Source organism: Lissotriton vulgaris, chromosome 2_1, assembly GCF_964263255.1.
Source record: "Lissotriton vulgaris chromosome 2_1, aLisVul1.2, whole genome shotgun sequence".
NCBI lineage: Eukaryota > Metazoa > Chordata > Amphibia > Caudata > Salamandridae > Lissotriton > Lissotriton vulgaris.
In genome coordinates, this window is record NC_141687.1 from 978104370 (window position 1) to 978123781 (window position 19412).

General features: G+C 41.6%; 1 protein-coding gene across 1 annotated transcript in view; it reads left to right on the forward strand.

Annotated features, from left to right (window-relative positions):
• The window catches only part of CSMD2 (CUB and Sushi multiple domains 2), a 1651801-nt gene that overhangs the window by 1479601 nt on the left and 152788 nt on the right, over window positions 1–19412 (forward strand). The window contains exons 50-52 of the mRNA XM_086956548.1: window positions 6449–6634; window positions 10172–10366; window positions 11153–11326. Of these exons, the coding sequence (XP_086812674.1) occupies window positions 6449–6634; window positions 10172–10366; window positions 11153–11326 (555 nt within the window). The remainder of the gene's footprint in view (window positions 1–6448; window positions 6635–10171; window positions 10367–11152; window positions 11327–19412) is intronic.

A 19412-nucleotide genomic window follows, 5' to 3' on the forward strand; every position in this document is an offset into this window, starting at 1 on the left:
CATCCACTGTCCTCCACACTTCCCCACCACTGAAGATTTTCTAAATTTAGTGAAGATAAACCTATGATGTGTCAAATAAATATGGCTAGCTTCCTTTTCGAGTTCCCTCAGCCCTCTGTCTGTCACCTCAAGTCTGCCCCGGAAGTGTCAATAAACGGAGGCCGATGTCAAGGTGTGTCTCACCCCTTCGGATGTCATCAGATGGCACTCGAAGAGGGCATATCTCAAGAGCTGGGCGAGACGCCCGCTGCTAACCTGGAGCTGAAATTGGTATTCAAAATACTTTTTCGTCTAGACGTTCCCTCCTCTTGGCTGCTTCCCCAAGCTCTCTTTCCAGCGGAGACGACAGGGCCCTAATTATCATTTCAGCTAAAGATGTCAGGTGCGTGCCAGTCCCTGATGCCCAGGGACTGAACTCAAGGGTCTCCATCCGCATTGCCAGGTCCTTCCTAATGTGTTCTGGTGAAGCAACTTCCGTTCCAATGTGTCGTGAGGGCAGCGCAATCAGCAGGGCCATAACTTCACGAGTGTGGCATTGGCGCGGCTCATCTCATTGTCAGTCTGGTCGTTTCATACAATCCTAAGCAGGCCTGTCCCCTCAGGAGCCTCGCAAGCAGCTCTCCAAATGATGCTGTTCTGCTCATCAGCAGCTCTGCTGTTCCTAGAAGGCTGGTGCCCATGCCTTCTCGTCCGGTGTGCCTCCATCCTCACCTGTACCCTGCTGTTTGGTTGTGTGTCACATCGAGTTATTTTCATACCATAATATTATATCCGGAATGAATGGATTGGTAGATGACTGGACGGATGGATAGAGTTCCATTGAAATGTTAAAGTGGAATTTTGGTTAGCTTTGATTATAACACCACAAATTCACCTAAAAACACCTGTTAAAGTGCAGTTATGGATACAAATTAAATACAAAAAACACAGAAATTCGCCAGTCACGGTTAGGATCACAATCCATAACTCACACAACAGCTATGCGAACCATAACTCATAAAGAAAATGCAGTACTCATGACCTCTTCATTAATGAAACATATGTCTTTGCAAATGATAGAAATCATCATACAGATGAGATTGCATATCACTTTACCCTTGACAGCAGCAACTATTAATGAAGTACCATTAATTGGTTTGATTTTGTGTTGTTGTTTAGTGATATTGCATTTTTAGGTATTGTTATTTATGGGTGTAATATTTGTGAGATCAAAAGCATTGCATTTGGTGAAACCATTTGAGGAACCCCTATGCCACCCTTCCTACGCCATAAATGGTAAACAACCTTTACAAAAAAACTTTTACAACGCACTACCATTACGACGCAACTTTTACAACGCAAACCATTACAACGCATTGCGCAGGAGGGCGCTCTAGGATAGGGAATAGGTTTAATGTACTATCCAACACCTTCCCTACTATCCACGGGGACTGGAGTTGGAATAGTAAATTAAACTATTCACTATCCAGCGCCCCAAAGCACTATGCGTTGTAAAGCATGCGTTGTAAAAACCGCGTTGTAAAGGCATGCGTTGTAACATCATACATCCGCCATAAATACATGTTTGAAAGTTCTGGAAATTCACCTCAGTTCTCATCTGTAGCACCTCATGTAATTGCAATAGTAAGACTGGAGCACCTCTGTGTCTGCCAGTGCACCCCATGTACTCCTTAAGAACCTCTATTGTTTCTAATAGGTAAGCCAAGAACATAATGGCACCATTCCATACTGCTAGCTACATCACACATGAGACTCTCTTCTACTACAGCTAATTATCCAAAATGCTGATCTGCTCTAACAGTCAGATGCTTTGTAGTGTTTTATTAATGCACTTCACTTATGGCTTTCAATGTTCTCCCCCACCCATAAATGACCAGTAGCCCTGAACCCAGACTCTTCTACAAAAAGGCTGGATCACTGAGTCTTAGTGAGGAATGCAGGGCCCTGCTTCCCAGGTCCTTTCAAAGAGTAGTTCAGTCCTCATGCCCACCTGCTCCCCTTTGACAAGGTCAATATTGTGTCTGTCTAACCTCATTCATCCGATGGATATGAGCCCCTACTCCCTGTCTCTATCATAGAGCCACATTCACGCTGTCTGTAGGCCCCTTTCACTAAAGGTCTTGCTCAGCACTCACCCCAAATGCATTTTGTAACTGGTTTAGAGTTTGGCGGACAAGGTACTCTACCAGAAATGTGGTAGAGTGCACAGTCTATCGAGAGTCAGCTGGACGGGAGGTTTCTGACAGAGTGCTCATGGTAGTACCTCTGTCAAAAACATTGTGACTGTGGCCCTCGAGAGTTGTGGCTGTCATTGTAGGTACATCAGACCATCCGCCCTATATAGAGTGGACAGTTTGATGGGTTTTTTTTGCGACCACCAGAGCAAGTCTGGCAGTTTGGAACGGAAAAAATATACCCTGGGAGAAAGCAGGCTCATTAGCTTTGTGTTTTTTTCATAAACAACTTCCCACTTTGGGAGTTAGATTTTGGTGAGCTCAAAAGTTTAAAGAGCTGCTGCCTAAAACATGCTAGCTGCTCACCAAACTTTCAGAGCCTCTAGAGGCGACACCATGACTGCAGCTCCTCAGAAGTCACAGAGATCTCAGTAGGACCATTGGCAATCTCAGACTGTGGTGGGCAGTAGTCTTGCAAGGGAGGCAGAGGACATGCTCCACCCACCTGCCCGCAATAGTCTAAATGAAGCCCGAAGACTCTCTAACATGATCAAACATTTTTCCTGTCACAAGACTAACCTACTAATTAGTGAATTGTTTGTGCCTTTCTTCTTATTTAGAATTGAGACTATTTCCCATATTCCAATACCCTTTCTTCGAGGTTTTCTCACATCTGCCTCCAAAGACCTTCTACAAAGGACACTAGTGAACCCGTCCACCCTCTGTATCTCTGCCCTGTAGTACCATCCAGAAAATAGAGCACAGTGGCTGTCCCCACCGCTCTTACAGGTGGGTATAGTGTCTCTGCTTCAAAAGCCCTTTCTGGAGCAGTACATATCTCTCAGTCAAGTGCAAATCTGGCATCCCTGTGAAGAACCCTACAGTGAGTGCGTCATTGCCTCACATGTTATCTTTTTAATAATTCCCCTGGGCGTCACCCTCAGCAGTGACCAAGACTCTTCTTTCTCTGTGCCCTCTTTTGTGTGTGCTCTGCACCATGTGCAAAGGTATGGAAGCGGGAGAACTACTGGTCGCTAATCCCTGTGTAAGGGTTATTCTATCCCACCCTTCCCTTCCTGGCATCAATGGAGCCCCTATGAATCTCACACAAGACATCAAGCTGTTCCCACTTCTTTCAGAGAACAAATTTCATACCCCACCAACCAAGCACTTCTATAAAGACAGTGACTTAGCCACCCACTGGAAATTTGGAAACCTGGAAAACTCCGCCTTTTCACTTTTGATCTCTCTGTATGACTCCAGCATCAAGTATCATCTGTCTGGCACAGACCTCCAGATCTCACATACAACACCAAACATCTTCTGTTATGTTGTGATAATGCCTCAGGAGGGTATAAGAGCTGATTAGGTCAGCCATCTTGTCAACTGTGGCACCACCACGAAGAACAGGAGGTGCATGGAAGAAGGGACAGGAAGGATGCAAGGACCAACAGGACAGGACATGTGAGAGGCTAGCTCTCCCATAAGTTAGCCACCGTAAAGAGGCCGGATTTACATTTAGTAAAGAGGCAAAGCACAACCACTTCCTATGTGTCTCCTGACTTCCCTATCACTTGACATATTCCTATATAGGCAACTCCATACCTGCCAACTTGAAGAACAATCTTACAGTGTGAGGAGGGGGTGGGGCTTTAAGAGGGCGGAGCCTCATGCCAAGAAGTACAAGGCAATTTTTAACCCTGGCCCCAAACCCGCTCCTCCACCCCCATACTTCCCCAAAAAATATTTGCTGAGGCTGGTGCCGATGTCCTGAGGTTTTTTCACACTCCATAATGGACGTCACCAGTTCAAAACCTTGGAAAATGAGCTGGAAAACCACTTTTTACAGTGGCTTTCAGCTCGTGTTCCCTGCCACTGTGTGATATCAGCTCCTCGCTTGGAGACCATGTGATGGGAGCCAATATCGTGTGCCACACGATGCCGCTGTGTGAGTTGACAGTTATGCAACTCTATAAACCCACACCCTTCTAAAAACACATAATTTGGCATTTATGCACAAAATGGGTCTGTATCTCCCTCGCACCTCTACAGTTCACATCGTGCTTAAAACCAGCAACAAGTCTGCAACAGCAAATTTGGGACACCCCTTCAAACCTCGACCACAGCACCAAAACCCTTTCAACACAATGCACTCTAGCAGCCAAGTACAAGGAGTGAAGTAGCCCCTTATTTGTCCAACTCGAAGTTCCTCAGGGCCATGTCAAGAAATGAGGGGCTACACAGATTCTACAACATTGTACAATACACCCCTCCACCAGCCCTGCCTGCCCGCTCATGCTGTACACTCAAAAGTATGACAGAAGGGAGCACCTTTGATTCGTCGGTCATTCTTAATCGGCCATTTGAGGTAAGCCCCACTGTTATTTTTTTTGCATTTGAAATATCGCTGGAAAGAAAGAAGTTAAACTAATTTTTTTACTTAATGCTTCTAGCCATATATATGATCTGCGAAGAAAACTGGTAAAGATCCATTACTTGTAGTTCATACGAGTAGCTTACAAGATACATTGTGACATAAGCCAGAGAGAACCTGGGATAGCAGACTGGCTGGAGTCTCCTAAGATGTCCTATGATTTTGCCTAATTTAAGTCCGAGGTCCAGTTGGTAGTAGGTTAAAGAAGTTACGGCCATGCAGGCTTGTGCTCCTGGTCTTACTACCTTAACACCATTCGAACAGCCATGCCAAATATAAGGAGGCACAGGAGTTGTGTCCCCCCCTTCCTCGAGTGGCTAGACAGTACAGTTAGTCGCCTGATGGACATTGGTTTACAGGGGTTATGAGGTTACAAGGAGGCACCCTTTATACTACAGAAAAGCTACTGAGACCAGCATCCTCTGAGGCAGCTCAGCTTAATCCTTCTCAGCTGGCATGCTGAATGGGTAGCTGCACTGGTCATTGAGTGATGATGGTTGCAGGTGGTCAGTAGTGGCACTCATTTGTGGGGACCATGACTTATTTTTTAATCATCAGATTTTGGCCGCAGACCAAGAGAGAGAAAAATAAGGAGAATGAAAAAGATAAGAAAAGAGTGACAAAGAGAGAAAGTTGGGATGAGAAAGGACCTGTAACAGTGAGATAAAGGGACAGGAAACGTAGGATGGTGGATAAAAGCGAAAAGAAGTCAAGTGAAATCAGGGTTAGGCAGCCCAGAATCTGGCAAACGTTGGCGCCTAGAAGCACAGTGGGAGGCTGCTAAGAAAAACTTTGGACTTCTGAGCTTATTGTTTTTTTTTCTTCCAATTGAAACACTGTTCAGTAACCTACTAACAATATCTTGCTAGCGAGCTCTGAAAGTGTATCACAGCCCCCGCTAGTGCTCGAGAGCCCTTGCTGGTCCTGGGTATGTTTCTGATGACAGAAAAGAGAACCAGCTTCTCTGTTTTGTGCATAGTATAGTGTGTTTTCACCACAGTAATAGAAAGGAGTATTAACCCTGCAATGAGCTTCCAAAAAAGCGAACTGAGCAAGAATTATGAGGAGAGAAGGAGGAATAAGCTTGAGAAAAGCAAAAGAGTCTTCCTCGCAGGTCTTAAAAGTTTGAAGAGGCGGGGAGGAACGAGGCATTGTCTTAGTTGGTTTTGCCCTTTTACCTTGTTTGCTATAAATTATTATTTTTAATGTCTCTTTGTATCTCGTAGTGCTGCGATACTTATAATTCTTTCATTTTTTATTTCCACAAAACTTTGAATTATTTTTCTATTTTTCGTCCTTTAAAAAAGGTACTCATATCAAGTTTCTGTAAAGAAAAAAGTATTATTTGTGTTCACTTCATTATCTGAACGTGAATGCTAAAAGTGGCAGGATGTCTCAATGGCAGGATGTCAACCACGTGCAAAATGTAACTCCAGGGACGAGCAGTGCTTTATATGCAAAAAAGAAAGTGCCGCAGCACAAAGTTTTGCTTAGAAGCCGTGGTCGGTGGTATCAATGATTGGGGTGCTGCATACCAATGCTTTTTAGCCTCTTCCTCCTCATGCCTCTTTAATCAGTCCCTGAACACTCCTTGACTCTTTATCTAACTCTTTCAGATTTTTTTTCATTCCTGCTTCCTTGGTCACTTTTTTTTCCCACCATCTTTCCCCATTTTGTGTTTTTTTCTTTTGTTCTGGATTACAGTCTGATGAGGAAAAATAAGTGCTGGTCTTTAAAAATGAGTGCCCCTGCAGCTCAAACTGAACACTGGGCAAGAAAGAGATGTGAGTGACTCATGTATTTTCATGTATGTTCAAACAAGCGATCTTTCTTCACACAGCTGTGTCCTGTGGTGTTCCACGGCCTCCTGTGAATGGCATTGTGTTTGGAAAAGAGTACACGGTTGGCACGGAGGCCGTTTACCAGTGTAACGAGGGCTTCCATCTGGTCTCTGCTGAAGAGTCTGCCACGGAATGTCTGGAGACCGCGGTGTGGAGCAATGGCGACAACCCGCCAGCATGTTTGCGTAAGTATCCAGCCAATGTCTATTGCAGCAAGTGAAACCCCACCTCACCACAGAGGTTCTGCATTTGAAATTTGCTACCTCAACAACACATTTCCCCCTTTTTTAAATTTAGATTGTCAGGCAAAGAGGCTAATCTTTGCAGTTCTAGAATCTTCTCTGTTGATCTCCCCCAGGGAAAGGAACCTCTCATATACATTTTCTGATTCCAGGCACATCTACTTTTTAATGTTGGAGCATCTTGAAAATAAAATTCCAGTTCCAGAAAGATCACATGATCTAATAAAAAGCAAATATCAGGTTCAAAAGGAAGAGCACTAAAAGATAGCAAGGAAGTAGAAAGCACAAGTTTGATAATGCAGTGATAGGATGGGATTGCTGGTGGGTAAGGACGACCAGGCCTCCGACATCTCTTCATTTTCAGACAGCATCTGCCACAGCATTCCGGACTGCACATGATTCTACTCTTTCAGAAATATAAAAATTTTTGTAATGCCTCGACTTGTATCCTTTAATTTTTATGTCTATAGAGTACCTCTTCTTAACCCCAAATTATTTTAGTTTTCTGCTTTTGTAATTAGGAATAGCTTTTCTTATCAAGCTGTTGTTTTGAAACCTTACCTTACCTTGATCATAAACATGACCCAGGCCTTATTTGCTGCCTTCTCAAGTGAAGCAAGACATTAGGGGCTTAGAGAACTCTCATGAGGTGGGAGCAGTGGAGCAATAGAATGTAGAAAGGAGAATATATACAAGAAAGAACGATACAAGAGTAAGAAAGTAGAACAATATTATTTAGAGAGTAGGGCAGGTCTGTAGCAAGTGCACTGCTGACTCTTCACTTAATTTCAAATGTAGTGTGTGCGCTGCGGTAGAGGGCAGACTTTCAGTAGGCAGCTTTTATTCAAGTTTAATCTCCATTCCATATTAAATATTAAAAATGTATGCTGAGCATGAAACATTTAGGAAACCGTAGCAACTCCCTGACAGTAATTATCACAGGAACATCAATGCATAGATCCACGTTAGAGGGTGAAAGCTTAGCAAGAGCTTCGCAGCGGGCTAGGATAGTGGGAACTGAGGAACATCCCACAGCTGCTCTCAGAGAGACATCTTGTGTCCGGAGGAGTTCTTAAAGAATTCTGTTCATTAAAGGTTTGCCAACACTTTGAACTAGGAAAACATCATGCAATTAGCTCAGGTACTTAGTCGAATGCTCTAAATAATCCTCTTCCGTTAAAGTACACTGCTCGTCTATGAGATGCGCGAGGTGGAGGCGGGCTGAGGTAGGGGAGCGATGAAGAGGGTATGGCACTCAAGTCTTGCTTAGGGCCTGCTAAGGCGGGGGTTGGCATGCGCTTTAATTACATCTCAGCACGTGTGTCCTTTGAGAGGACCACACTGTCAAAAACTGTCCCTTCAGCTGTCTCTGTCTCTCTGTTTAGGGATATTAGCAGAAAGACGGTAACATGGAATTATAGTAATCGACCAGTTTAGAGATCCATTTTAATTTATTTTATAAGTTTCGAAGGCACAGAATTATTTTTGGGATACATAGTGCTGCAAAGGAAAGAGCTATACAGATCATAGAGTATCTACATAATTAAAACATACACAATATAGTCAGAAATACTCAACAACAAATCAGCCAAAATTACCAATCAAACTCATAAGGCAAAGTAGAACGATGTTAGGCCTGAACGGAAGTGCAGTGGCCATTTCATCAACTAGTAAGATATTCCATTGAGTCTAGTCAATTCCTTTAAGGATTGTTTCAGCAGGTGGTTGCCTTTCTTAAATTTTGGTTGTTTTCAACCAAAGAATTGAGACACTTCTCTTGTGGTTTATCCACGCTCTCGAGAAATTCTTCTTTTTGTGGTACAGTAAGATCGGGTCTCCAAGACGATTGTTTCAGAAGCCAAGCAGATTATGTACAATTTTTTCCTTGCATTCTCTTTAGCATTTCTTGACTTTACACATGTATCTGTTGACTGCTTCTGCAGATCCGACTAATAAAAAGGGCGATATAAGAGAAAAATGTCTTAATTCGGCACAGAAGGACCTAGAATGTCTTACACAGGCCCTACATAACACCCACTTTATGTCTGCATAATTCTGCTTGGTCTAAAAGTTCAAAGATGACGTTTAATTTTGGGTAAAACTCAAAATGCTCGTGGGGAAACGGGCTGACATACCTATAGGTTAAACAAAATCAGGCAGAATATAGGTGAGTTGTAGGTAATGACAAGAGTAATAGTAAAGTTACAATACGGGGTAATGGAAGGAGTTACAGGAAAAAATGAAGTGAGTATGTTAGTTTAAGGGAAGTGGAAGTAAGGAAATTACTTCGAGTCGAGAATTACCAAAATACAGATTCTGAGATTTCAGAAACAGTAAAAAAGCGGAATCATTAAATGACTCACTCTGAGATAAATCAACTGTAATTAATGCAGTGAATATCAGAGTGATTGACTCAAGTCTCCCTTACACTCCTCCATTCTACCTTCCTCCTTTCTTCTCTCTTGTGTGTCTCTTTTCTACTCTCTCCTTTATTCATTTTTATTCCTTAACTATTATTTTTTTTTATATCTTAACTTCTATATTTTATCTTCCTTCTCTCTCTTCTCTTCATTACTCCCTCTGTCCTTTCCTTCCTTCTATTGCCTTTTCTATTGTTATTCTAAATGCCATCCTTGTCTTTTTCATTATTTGCTCTCTCATAGTAACTTCATACCTTCCTTTTCGAACCAGCTATAAAACTTCATGCTCTTTTCACCGTTTACTCTCGTGTGTTTCTGCCTTACTAGTCCCTTCTTCAATGGGTCATTTCCTTCTTATCTTTCCACCTTTTTAATATTTTTCCTTTCATTTCTCTTATATTTATATAATGCTTCTTCCTGCCCTCCCTGCTAACTTTCCTTCTTTTTGTATTCTTTGTTCCTTCATTTATTTCTACACCTCCCTCCCACTCTCTCTCTCGCTTCATCTCTTTCAGCCTATTTCCATCTATCCCTCACTCGCCTCAATTCCTGTCTTTGCTTTTACCTACACTCTTTCCTTTCTTCTTTCTACTTTCCTGTCCCCTCTGTTGCATCCTTCCTTCCTCCCCTTTATCTGTCTTTTCTCCATCCTTTCCTTACTCTTTTATCTGCATCCTCCCTTCCGTCCTACACACTTTCTCTCTATCCCCTTTCCTCCTTCTATCTTTCTTCCTTCCTTCCTGATTTCCCATTCAACCATCCCTTCATTCTATCCTTTTGCCTTCCTACCCCCAGCCCCTACTCCCTTTTTTTGCTTGCTACCTTTTTTCCTTCTTTCCTCTATTTCTTTCTTCCTTATTCCCCTCTCTTAATTATTTTCCCTTCCGTACTCCTTTTTACATTCCTTCTTTCTTTAAATCATTCCTTCTGTCCTTCCTTCCTCCCTTTATTCCTTCATTTCACCCTCACTTCCTTACTTACATCAATCTTTCCCTTTGCCTGCATTACTTTTTTTTCCACTATAAGTCTGTATTAACCACAAATAATTTCCCTTTTGCAGCTGTATCGTGCCCTGATGTCAGCAGTATCCATGTGGAGCATGGGCGCTGGAGGCTGATCCTTGAGACGCAGTACCATTACGGTGCCCAGCTGCTCCTCATCTGTGACCCGGGCTTCTACTATACTGGCACAAGGGTGGTCCGTTGCCAGGCCAACGGAAAGTGGAGTGTGGGAGCCTCAAAGCCCTCATGTAAAGGTAAGGATGCTGGTGCCTTGCCTGCACAACAGACATTCACCTCAGCAAGCAAATGTTGGTCTTGCAGTGATTAGACTTTCCAGACAATAATCTTACCATATTGTACAATAAATGATCATCAGAAATGAGCAACCAAAGCCACAAAGAGTGCCAATTGGAGATTAGGAGTAGATGATTATTTTAAGCCAAAGATAGAGTAGGATAATAATGTTAAGGACTAAGCCTCCCAATGTTCCGCAGGGTTCCAGCTTTTCTGGGCATCCCTCTTGAGGCCTCTAAGTCTTGGCCTATATTGCTTAAAAGTACTATCAAAGCCTTGAAACAAATGCGCCCCTGGTGACTGAGCAGTTTAATATTGGGCACATTCAAGAGCACATTTCCGTGATGCGGGCTGTCCAGAAGGGTCATAGTTTGATTTATGTTGTTCAGTATTAATACAAAGTAGGAATGTTGATCAGATCTCCTTTAGCGATTATCAGAAAATGATAGCAAGCATTGTGACTACTGAGTCACCGGTTACATAGTGTTCAACGAGAAGACATGGCGTATGAGTAAATAGAGGTGGTTATGATAATATTGAAGCATGAGTTAGGAATAATATATTTAGCAAATGAGAGGTGGGGAAACATATGCACTAGACTAGAATTGTTTACCTAGAGTTCATCAGTAGTTTCCGCTTCTACCTCTTTTTAAAATAGATCTGACCGATAGATCCGTTCAGTCATCAATGGATCATATTCCCTCTCTTCTCTGGTTTCACATAACTCATGTTTTGTTTCCCCCCAGTCATCTCCTGTGGAGATCTGCCAACACCTGCCAATGGAAACCGAATTGGAACACTAACGGTCTATGGAGCGACGGCCATCTTTTCCTGCAACACCGGCTACACCTTGGTGGGATCCCGTGTGCGCGAGTGCATGGCCAACGGGCTCTGGAGCGGGCACGAGGTGAACTGCCTCGGTGAGTTTTCCGGAAACCAGATATGAACTCTGGAAGTTTGGGACTGGGTCAAGCGAGAGTGAACTAGCAAGAAACACTGTGAAGTGTTCCAATTTATACAGTTTGACTACTACCACCACTATTGCTACTATTAATAAAAGTACTAACACTAATATTGCCATTAGTAATAATACTAATAATGATAGCAGTAATAATAGCGAATTGTTGTTATTTTTAGTAGTAGTAGTTGTAGTAGTGAACGGTAGTTGTATTATTGTTTTGACTTTTACTGTTATTATTACTATCAGTAATAATAATCATACTGCCACAATTACGGCACTCGGCATAATACAGTTGTCAATAATAAAGAAAATAAAATTGATTGTGGGGATCTTTTTATCCATCTGATAATAATTTTATCAAACCACAAAGGGTAAAAGGTGTGTTGGAATATAAACCTATGGCCAGTTGTTTTTACACCGTCTGTGTATTAATCCTTTGAGGTATAGTGACTTCACACAGAATAATAGTACTGCAAATATTTATCGAGCAATGCCCTAACTGATTTGCTTGTGACACTTAAAAAATAGGTACTAGAAGCATCCAACTCAATGGGAACAATGTTATTGATTTCAGATGGATGAATGGTTGAGTGGCCCTGCCTAGATTTAAAATGAGAGCTACAGGTCTCAAGGTAGCCACTCAACCTACTCGGGCATTTCATCAGCTGCCGTTGACTGCAGTCTCTTAACTTTGCTGATCACTCCTACAAGGCCCGTGTTTGCTAAATCAGCCTAATCACACTTATTATGACCGACTCAATCTTTGAAAAGGGTAAGCTGCCCCAATGCTCAAAGAAGGTTTATTGGTGCAGGAGCATAGCCAAGACAGGAGAGTTCAGTGATGAGCTCAAGATGTGAGACCGAAAAAAACTAGTACGTTCCGTGACCTTATCCAGGACTATCCAAGCCTGCCGTAATGGGGAGCGCTCGGTGTTGGTATAATGCTCTCACCGGGGTGCAAGAAGTGGGATCTGCTCACGTCAGGCACATCAAAAAGCAGCATACCTCCACCTCCCAATTTGTGAGCAGATTGAGGGGGTGACGTTGGCGAAGGGTATCCCTTATGAGAGGAAGTGTATGTGACGAGACACATTGGTGCACTGGTATATCATGATATTGACAGAAAACGCCGTGCAAATGCCATAATCATAACTACAATCTAACAAACCATAAAAAGCATTGGCAACGTCAGAAAGTCTGGCATTAGTTCCCCTCTTTTTGGCTTTGATAAGTTTTTATTGTTGGGGTAATGAAAAAACATTGTCGAAATGCAAAAATATATTATTTTGGTCTCAAAAAGCACACATTGCCATGGTAGTACCTGAAACTGAAGGGAACTACTTTGAGTGCACATGTGCTCGTTGTGAAAGAGCAGAATGCTGTCACTCACAATGAAGCTAGCCAATGGCTAAGGAAGGCTGACCCATTACTGCATACTGTAGTGGCCTGAAAAATATTGTGAATGACCCAGCAGTAGACCCATGGATGTTGAGTGAAAGTAAGTAGAACTTTAGTAAAATCAAAAGTTCTCAGCTAATGTCACACCTAAAAAGGATTAATGCGTGGCATGTTTAATGGCTGTGATTTCAACTCAGTAGCTCAATTTTTGCTTAGGAATCACACGAGTATGCTTGTTTGGGCCCAGAGCCTGCCAAGTTGACACTGGAGCTCAAAAGAATCACTTAATGGGGAGAATGTGAAATGTGAGGAAATATACCCAAGGAAATTCCTTTGTAAAGGTATAGACACAGAGTTTCGAAGCTGGTCTTAGAGGTATATAGATGTCAGGAAAGCTGTTTCTCCTTGAGGTGAAATGTATGTACCCCCCAGAAAGGATCAAAATTAGCAATGATGTTGGAATTGTCCCCTGTTGGCGCACAATTAGAGGAAAATCGATATGTAACAGGGGTGTGCAAAATTCACAGTTTGTTTTTCCATAATCATGCAAGACTTAAGAAAAAGACACAACATTATGTGTTTTTGGTAGTATATTTTATCATTAAATAAAGAAATAGTTTATTAAACACAAGCTCCGCAAACAGCTACTCATGTTCTAATTATTTGTGCGGTTCCAGTACACTTGCACACAATTTGTGCCGCAAAGGATGTAAAACTAAGCAATGTGGCATAGTAGCATAATTTTGTGAATTTTGCGTACTGTAATTCGAAATTCACAAAATTATGCAACATTATTCCAGCATAATGGACATTTTTCCAGGACCCACTGTAAAAGTTTGTAGTCCAGTTTTAGTGCTAGCCCTTTTGAGGCTACAGTGCAGGAGGCAGCATTAACAAGCCCACACATGGGCATCCCTGCTAATGCACAGCGAGGCACTGAGAAAAGCACACCTGTTCGGAAACCATTATTACGCCAGAGGCTAAATATCTGAAATGTACATATGTTGCATCAACAGATGTCTAGTTGGAGTTTATGATTAAAGTCTAAAACATAATTGCCCAGGAGGACTGTTACCTTAACAACTGTCACATTAATTTAATGTTTGTTTTCATACATTTTTAAAATAAGGAACGATTCAGGATTTTTTTTCACTTTAGTAAGATGCTTCTTTAATTGGCATTTTCAAGTAGATTAAGCTTTATTTTTCTTTTACGGTCCACTGATTGTGACTGCATCTGCCTCGGTATTGCTTCCAAAACAGCAGCATTTGGACAGTCAGTTTAAATGTTAGAGAGAGCTAAGCCATGATTTCTTTCAATAAAATCTTTAGACATTTTAAAGAAGGGCTTCTTTCCCAAAAAAAAGTATGAAGAGTGTTGAACTGGCAAACTATCACATTTTTTAGAATTCCTAGAAAAATAACATTAAGGTGAGACTGACCCAAACTGTACCTTATGCGGGAGATTGCATCAGCTGTACTTGCTGGGTGACACTTACATCCATTCTTCACAAACATGCTATTTTGTGGAAAAGTATTTGTGCTTTGCTTTATATTCGTACAAACCCATGAGCTTCTGCTTGGCACCATCTAGAGTGCCGCCTAGTACTTCTTAGCTATGGGTGAGTGAAGTGGTGAAGCTTGGCGATTCACAACTTCTCATGTTGTTTTTAAACTTCATCAGCTTTTCAGGTTTGCAAAGTTGTTCTAGAAAGCAGCAAAAATAAAGAAACTATATATAGATTGTTTTTCAACTAAAAAACAAAGATGAAAGTCACTTGATAGTTTGGTGTTGAAATATGATATGAGCTCCTAAAACGTTGTAGTTCCCTGAGCTAACTATAACTTGTGTCCATCCATGCACTGCTTGTGATATCACATATTACATCACTCATGACATGTTAAATTACATTGATCTAAGAACAACTAGGGTCGGCTCTTAATCAGCAAGGCTGAGCCACAATTCTATAACAACAAAGAGAATTGCCTATACTGATGTTTGGTTAACAAAAAGATTCGCCACCAGAGCAAAGAAGATTTATCAAAGCTAGGATGTGCTTATAAGTAGCCTTTTATTCGAATATCTTAGTCAAAAACACAAGGGTACATTTGTATCAATCATATACAATTTGAACAAAAGCAACATACACTAAAGAAATTGTGGACAAAAAAACTCAATGGAATGTTAAAATTCAACATACATTCTAAACCCAGTCATATCACAATCATACCTTGTCAGTCATACACAAAACACATATGAAAACGAATACACCCACGGCTAGATAGAAATAAATAGTCGTGTGATGTATTAGGTCTGCTACAATCTATACAGTTCTATATTCACAATTATATTTACAAGTGTAACTCAAAAAATAAATCAACAAAGTTAAATGTCAAATCAACAACACTATATACATCGATTTTTTGTAAGCCAGTAATGTGTCACTCTATTCACACTACAGGACAACACAAATGTGAAAGAAGCAGACACTGAACATGGGACGGCCTACGCGTTTCGAATCCCCAGGGTTTGACAGGGATTTTCGTCAGGGCCAAAAGTTTCTAAAGAAAGAGAGAGAAAAAGAAATTTCTGTTGTGTGACTTTAAAAACTATATGTAATAAAAAATCAAGATGCTCCAAAGCATTACCACCCAATAAGCCTTTAGCTTACCACTATGGAGAATATCCGAAGAAAGGAAGAGCCTGTGTGATGAAAAAACAACATACAAAATGCTACATAAGTAAGGTGAATAGATCAAACAGGGGGGGTTTTGCTGGCCACTGTCCAGGGTTAAATTTACCTTAATAATGTCTGTAGGGGTTGCGTGTTCAAGTAAGAATGGAGTGGCGAGCCTGTAAGAGAACAGCGTCTATTAAGTATGCTGGCGAGACCGGGGTCGATGATAAAGCATGGGCATAGGGCGTAGGGTCTCTTACCAGATGGTCGTGCCACAGTGCGTCTTTAGACAGGAACGGAGATGTAAGGAAAAAGATCCAACACACTTTTTTTAGGAAACAGCCTCTGTTGAACAAAAACGGGTAGAAGGCTTGTTTAACCCAAGTGCCTAACGTTTAAAGGCATGTATAACAAAACATACAGGTCCTCCCCGCGCTTACTCGTTTTGGGCTCCGCTGGTTTCAATGGGTCGGCGTCCCCGCTTGCACTAATCTCCCGCGCATGCGTGGAGTGTGATGTAGCTGGCAGGCTCCTCAGTAAATAGAATTATAGTGCGCATGCGTCACACATAGACAGGCCACGGAAAGGCTCCCTTGGCTTGATTCCGAACGGGCGTCTGTACTAATCTCCCGCGCATGCGTGGTGTATGATGTAACTTACAAGCTCTTCAGTAAATAGAGCTCTAGTGCACTAGCGCGTCTGTCACATTAAACACCACAATTGTGTAACCAGGTGGCATAATGAAAGGCAGGCAACTTTCCTGAATTAAAGTTTATAAATTTCCGATATCTCGTTTAATCCTTTGACTGCTGTATCAAATTTTACAATTAGGTAGGCTTCTCTTTTGGATAATTTCTGATCCATATCTCCACCTCGGGCGTCCTTTTCGACACGCGAGATCACAGTCCATTTGAGATCACTTAGCAAGTGGTTACAGCGTTTCCAGTGATTAACCAGTGGGGCGGTGTCAATCCCATTTTTTATTCTGGATTTATGTTGGGTAATTCGCGTCCGAATTTCCTGGTTGGTTTTTCCGATGTAGAGTAACCCACACGGGCAGGTAATGCCATAGACGACATATTTGGTTCTGCAATTACTAAAACTGTCATGTTTCCATGAGATTCCATGGTGCTGAAAAAGTGATCCCTCGATAGTTAGTTCGCAGCATAGACAAGTGCCACATTTGTGGTGGCCTGTGACGGGTGGTAATCCCATCATCTGTCATAGCGATGGCTGTTTGTCTTTTTTTATTCCTGCTCTTATCACATGATTAGCCACGCTGCTTTCCTTTTTGAATGCGAATAACGGTGGAACTTGCAAGCTGTTATCCAAGTTTTTCACGAGATGCCAATTTTGTAGGATGATTTTTTTGAGATTATTGGCATTAGGACAGTAGGTGGTTACACAGACTTGCCTATTTGAAATAGATTTATTTTTCCTTTCGAGGAGACTTTCCCTCGGGGTCCACCTGGCCCTCTTCATGGAGTTTCGGACAAGTTTTTTCGGATATCCTCTGTCACATAATTTGGATACGAGATTTGCAGCATGAAATTTGTAGTCCTCCTGTAATGAACAGTTTCTACGAATTCGTAGAAATTGCCCATAGGGTAGATTTTCCTTGAGGCTTCGCGGGTGATTACTTGAAAAAAGTAAAGCCTTATTCCTGTCAGTGGGCTTAGTGAAGAGCGATGTAACTAATGTGCCTTCTAGCGGAAAAACTTCAACATCCAGAAAGGAGATTTTTTCAGCTGAGTATGATATACTAAACTGTATATCAGATGTTCTGTTGTTGAGCCAATTGAAAAATGATATCAAATTTTCTTCACCTCCAGTCCAAATCATAAAGACATCGTCTATAAAACGCCACCATGTGGTGATGTATTCTTTGAAGGGGTTGTTGTTATGGATGTACTTTTCCTCATAGAGTGACATAAATAATACTGCCAACTCCGGCGCAAAGGGACAACCCATGGCCACCCCCTTTGTTTGGAGAAAAAAGTCGTTGCCAAAACTGAAGTAGTTCTTTTTTAAGGCAAAAGATGCCAGGTCCACAAGAAATTTGGTAGGTACCTGGACAGGTCTAAGTCGTAGGTCCAAGAAATATTCTAAAACCGCCACAGCCTCATCCTGAGGTATTTGTGTGTAGAGCTGGGTCACATCCAAAGTTACAAGTAGATCTTTTTCTTTATCAAATTTGATGCCTTCCAGCTTAGTAATAAAGTCTGTTGTGTCTTTTAAATAAGAGACAACTAAGTCCATAAATTGTTTTAGGAAACAGTCTACATACTTTGCAACTGGTTCCAAAAGGGAATCACATCCCGCCACAATTGGTCTACCTGGTGGTTTTGTTTGGTGTTTGTGGACCTTTGGGAGGACATAAAAAAGTGGTGTTTTCGGATGTTTATTTCGTAAATATTCTAGCTCTTTGGGACCTAGGAAGCCTGCCTCAAAACCTTCTTGTAAGATGGGAAACAGAAGGTTTTGGAATTCTAGGGTGGAATCTTTACTAATCTTTCGATAACACGTTTGATCGTTTAGCTGCCTCAGTACTTCAGTGGTATAGTCATTGGTGTCCCAAATGACAATCGATCCGCCCTTATCGGCTTGTTTAATCGTAATGGTATTGTCATTTCTTAGCTTTGAGAGGGCATTTGTTTCATCCTTGGAAATGTTAAATTTCACAAACCTTTTTTGTTTTTCCATGTGCGTAATGGCTGAGAGGACAGTTCTTTCAAAAGTAACTACTTCCTTAGGTACTTTGTGCCCAGGTGGACAAAATTTGGATTTTTTTCGTAGTCCTGTTACCTCTGAAGGTGTAAATGAGGGAATATCCGCAAAAAATGTAGTAAGGCGCAATTTACGACAAAATTCAATGAACTCCGTTTTCATTTTGACAAAGTCCGTATTTTTTGATGGCACGAAAGATAATCCTTTGGATAAAATACTTTCTTCGGCTGTTGTCAATATCCTATTTGAGAGATTAAAGATCGGGGAGACTGCTAGTTTTTGTACTGTTTTTGGCGGGTTGTCATTTCCCATGGTTGATTGTAACGTTGTCTCCCTCTGGAGCTCGTTTGGCCCCGTCCTAAAAAAGAGTTCGAAGACTGTCCTTGGGGCTGTTGCATTTGATTCCATTTGCGATTTTTATTGTTGCTTGTTCTACTATTAGTTGTGTCGCTATCGTCCCCTGAGGAAGAGGTATCCGAGAATGTAATGAACTTGTTACGGGACCTACCTCTATTGTCAGACAGATATCTCCTAGAATCTACCTTGGTGTAAAAATCCGGTTGGAGAAACGGGTACACGTTCTCGATTCTAAAATTCTTTTTATCTTTCTCAAATTGATTAGATTTTTGAGTTATAGTGAAATCCTTGAATTCCTGAATTTCTTTGTTGACTTTTTCCAGTAATCCCTTGGAATCCGTAATGGTTTGATTATTGCTGATTTCTTCTTCTAATTTTGCGATTTCCTCAAGTTCAGCTTTGGAAATCCTAACCGCTGTTTCAATAGTAAGGACCATAAGGTCCCTACTACATTTGGTCTCTATAAAGCTGAACCCTTTCTTAAACACCGGGTCCTCGGTAAATATAACGGGGATGTTTTTTATTTGTAGTCCTCCAGGGATGGTGCCTTCACGTAGATGGTTTAACAAAAAATGACCATGCAGGTCCGTGCGTATTTGTTTCTTTTTCAGTCTTAAGAGTCTGTCAGATTCGTTCTGAGAGGTAGCTGTGGTGCTTAAGGAGACAGAAGAAAAAATGGGTGGGTCGCTTAGGAGGTTCTTAATGTGATTCTCACTATATGCAAAGGTGTCCTCCTCTGCCATATCTTTTGTAATGGGACGTATTAAAATGAATGTATCAAGTGTGTACACACAAACATAAATCAAAAACAAAAAGTGAAGAAGCAGACAACCTCCACCAGACGAACCGGAGGGAGTGAAAAAGCGGGGAATTTAACCCCTTGTAC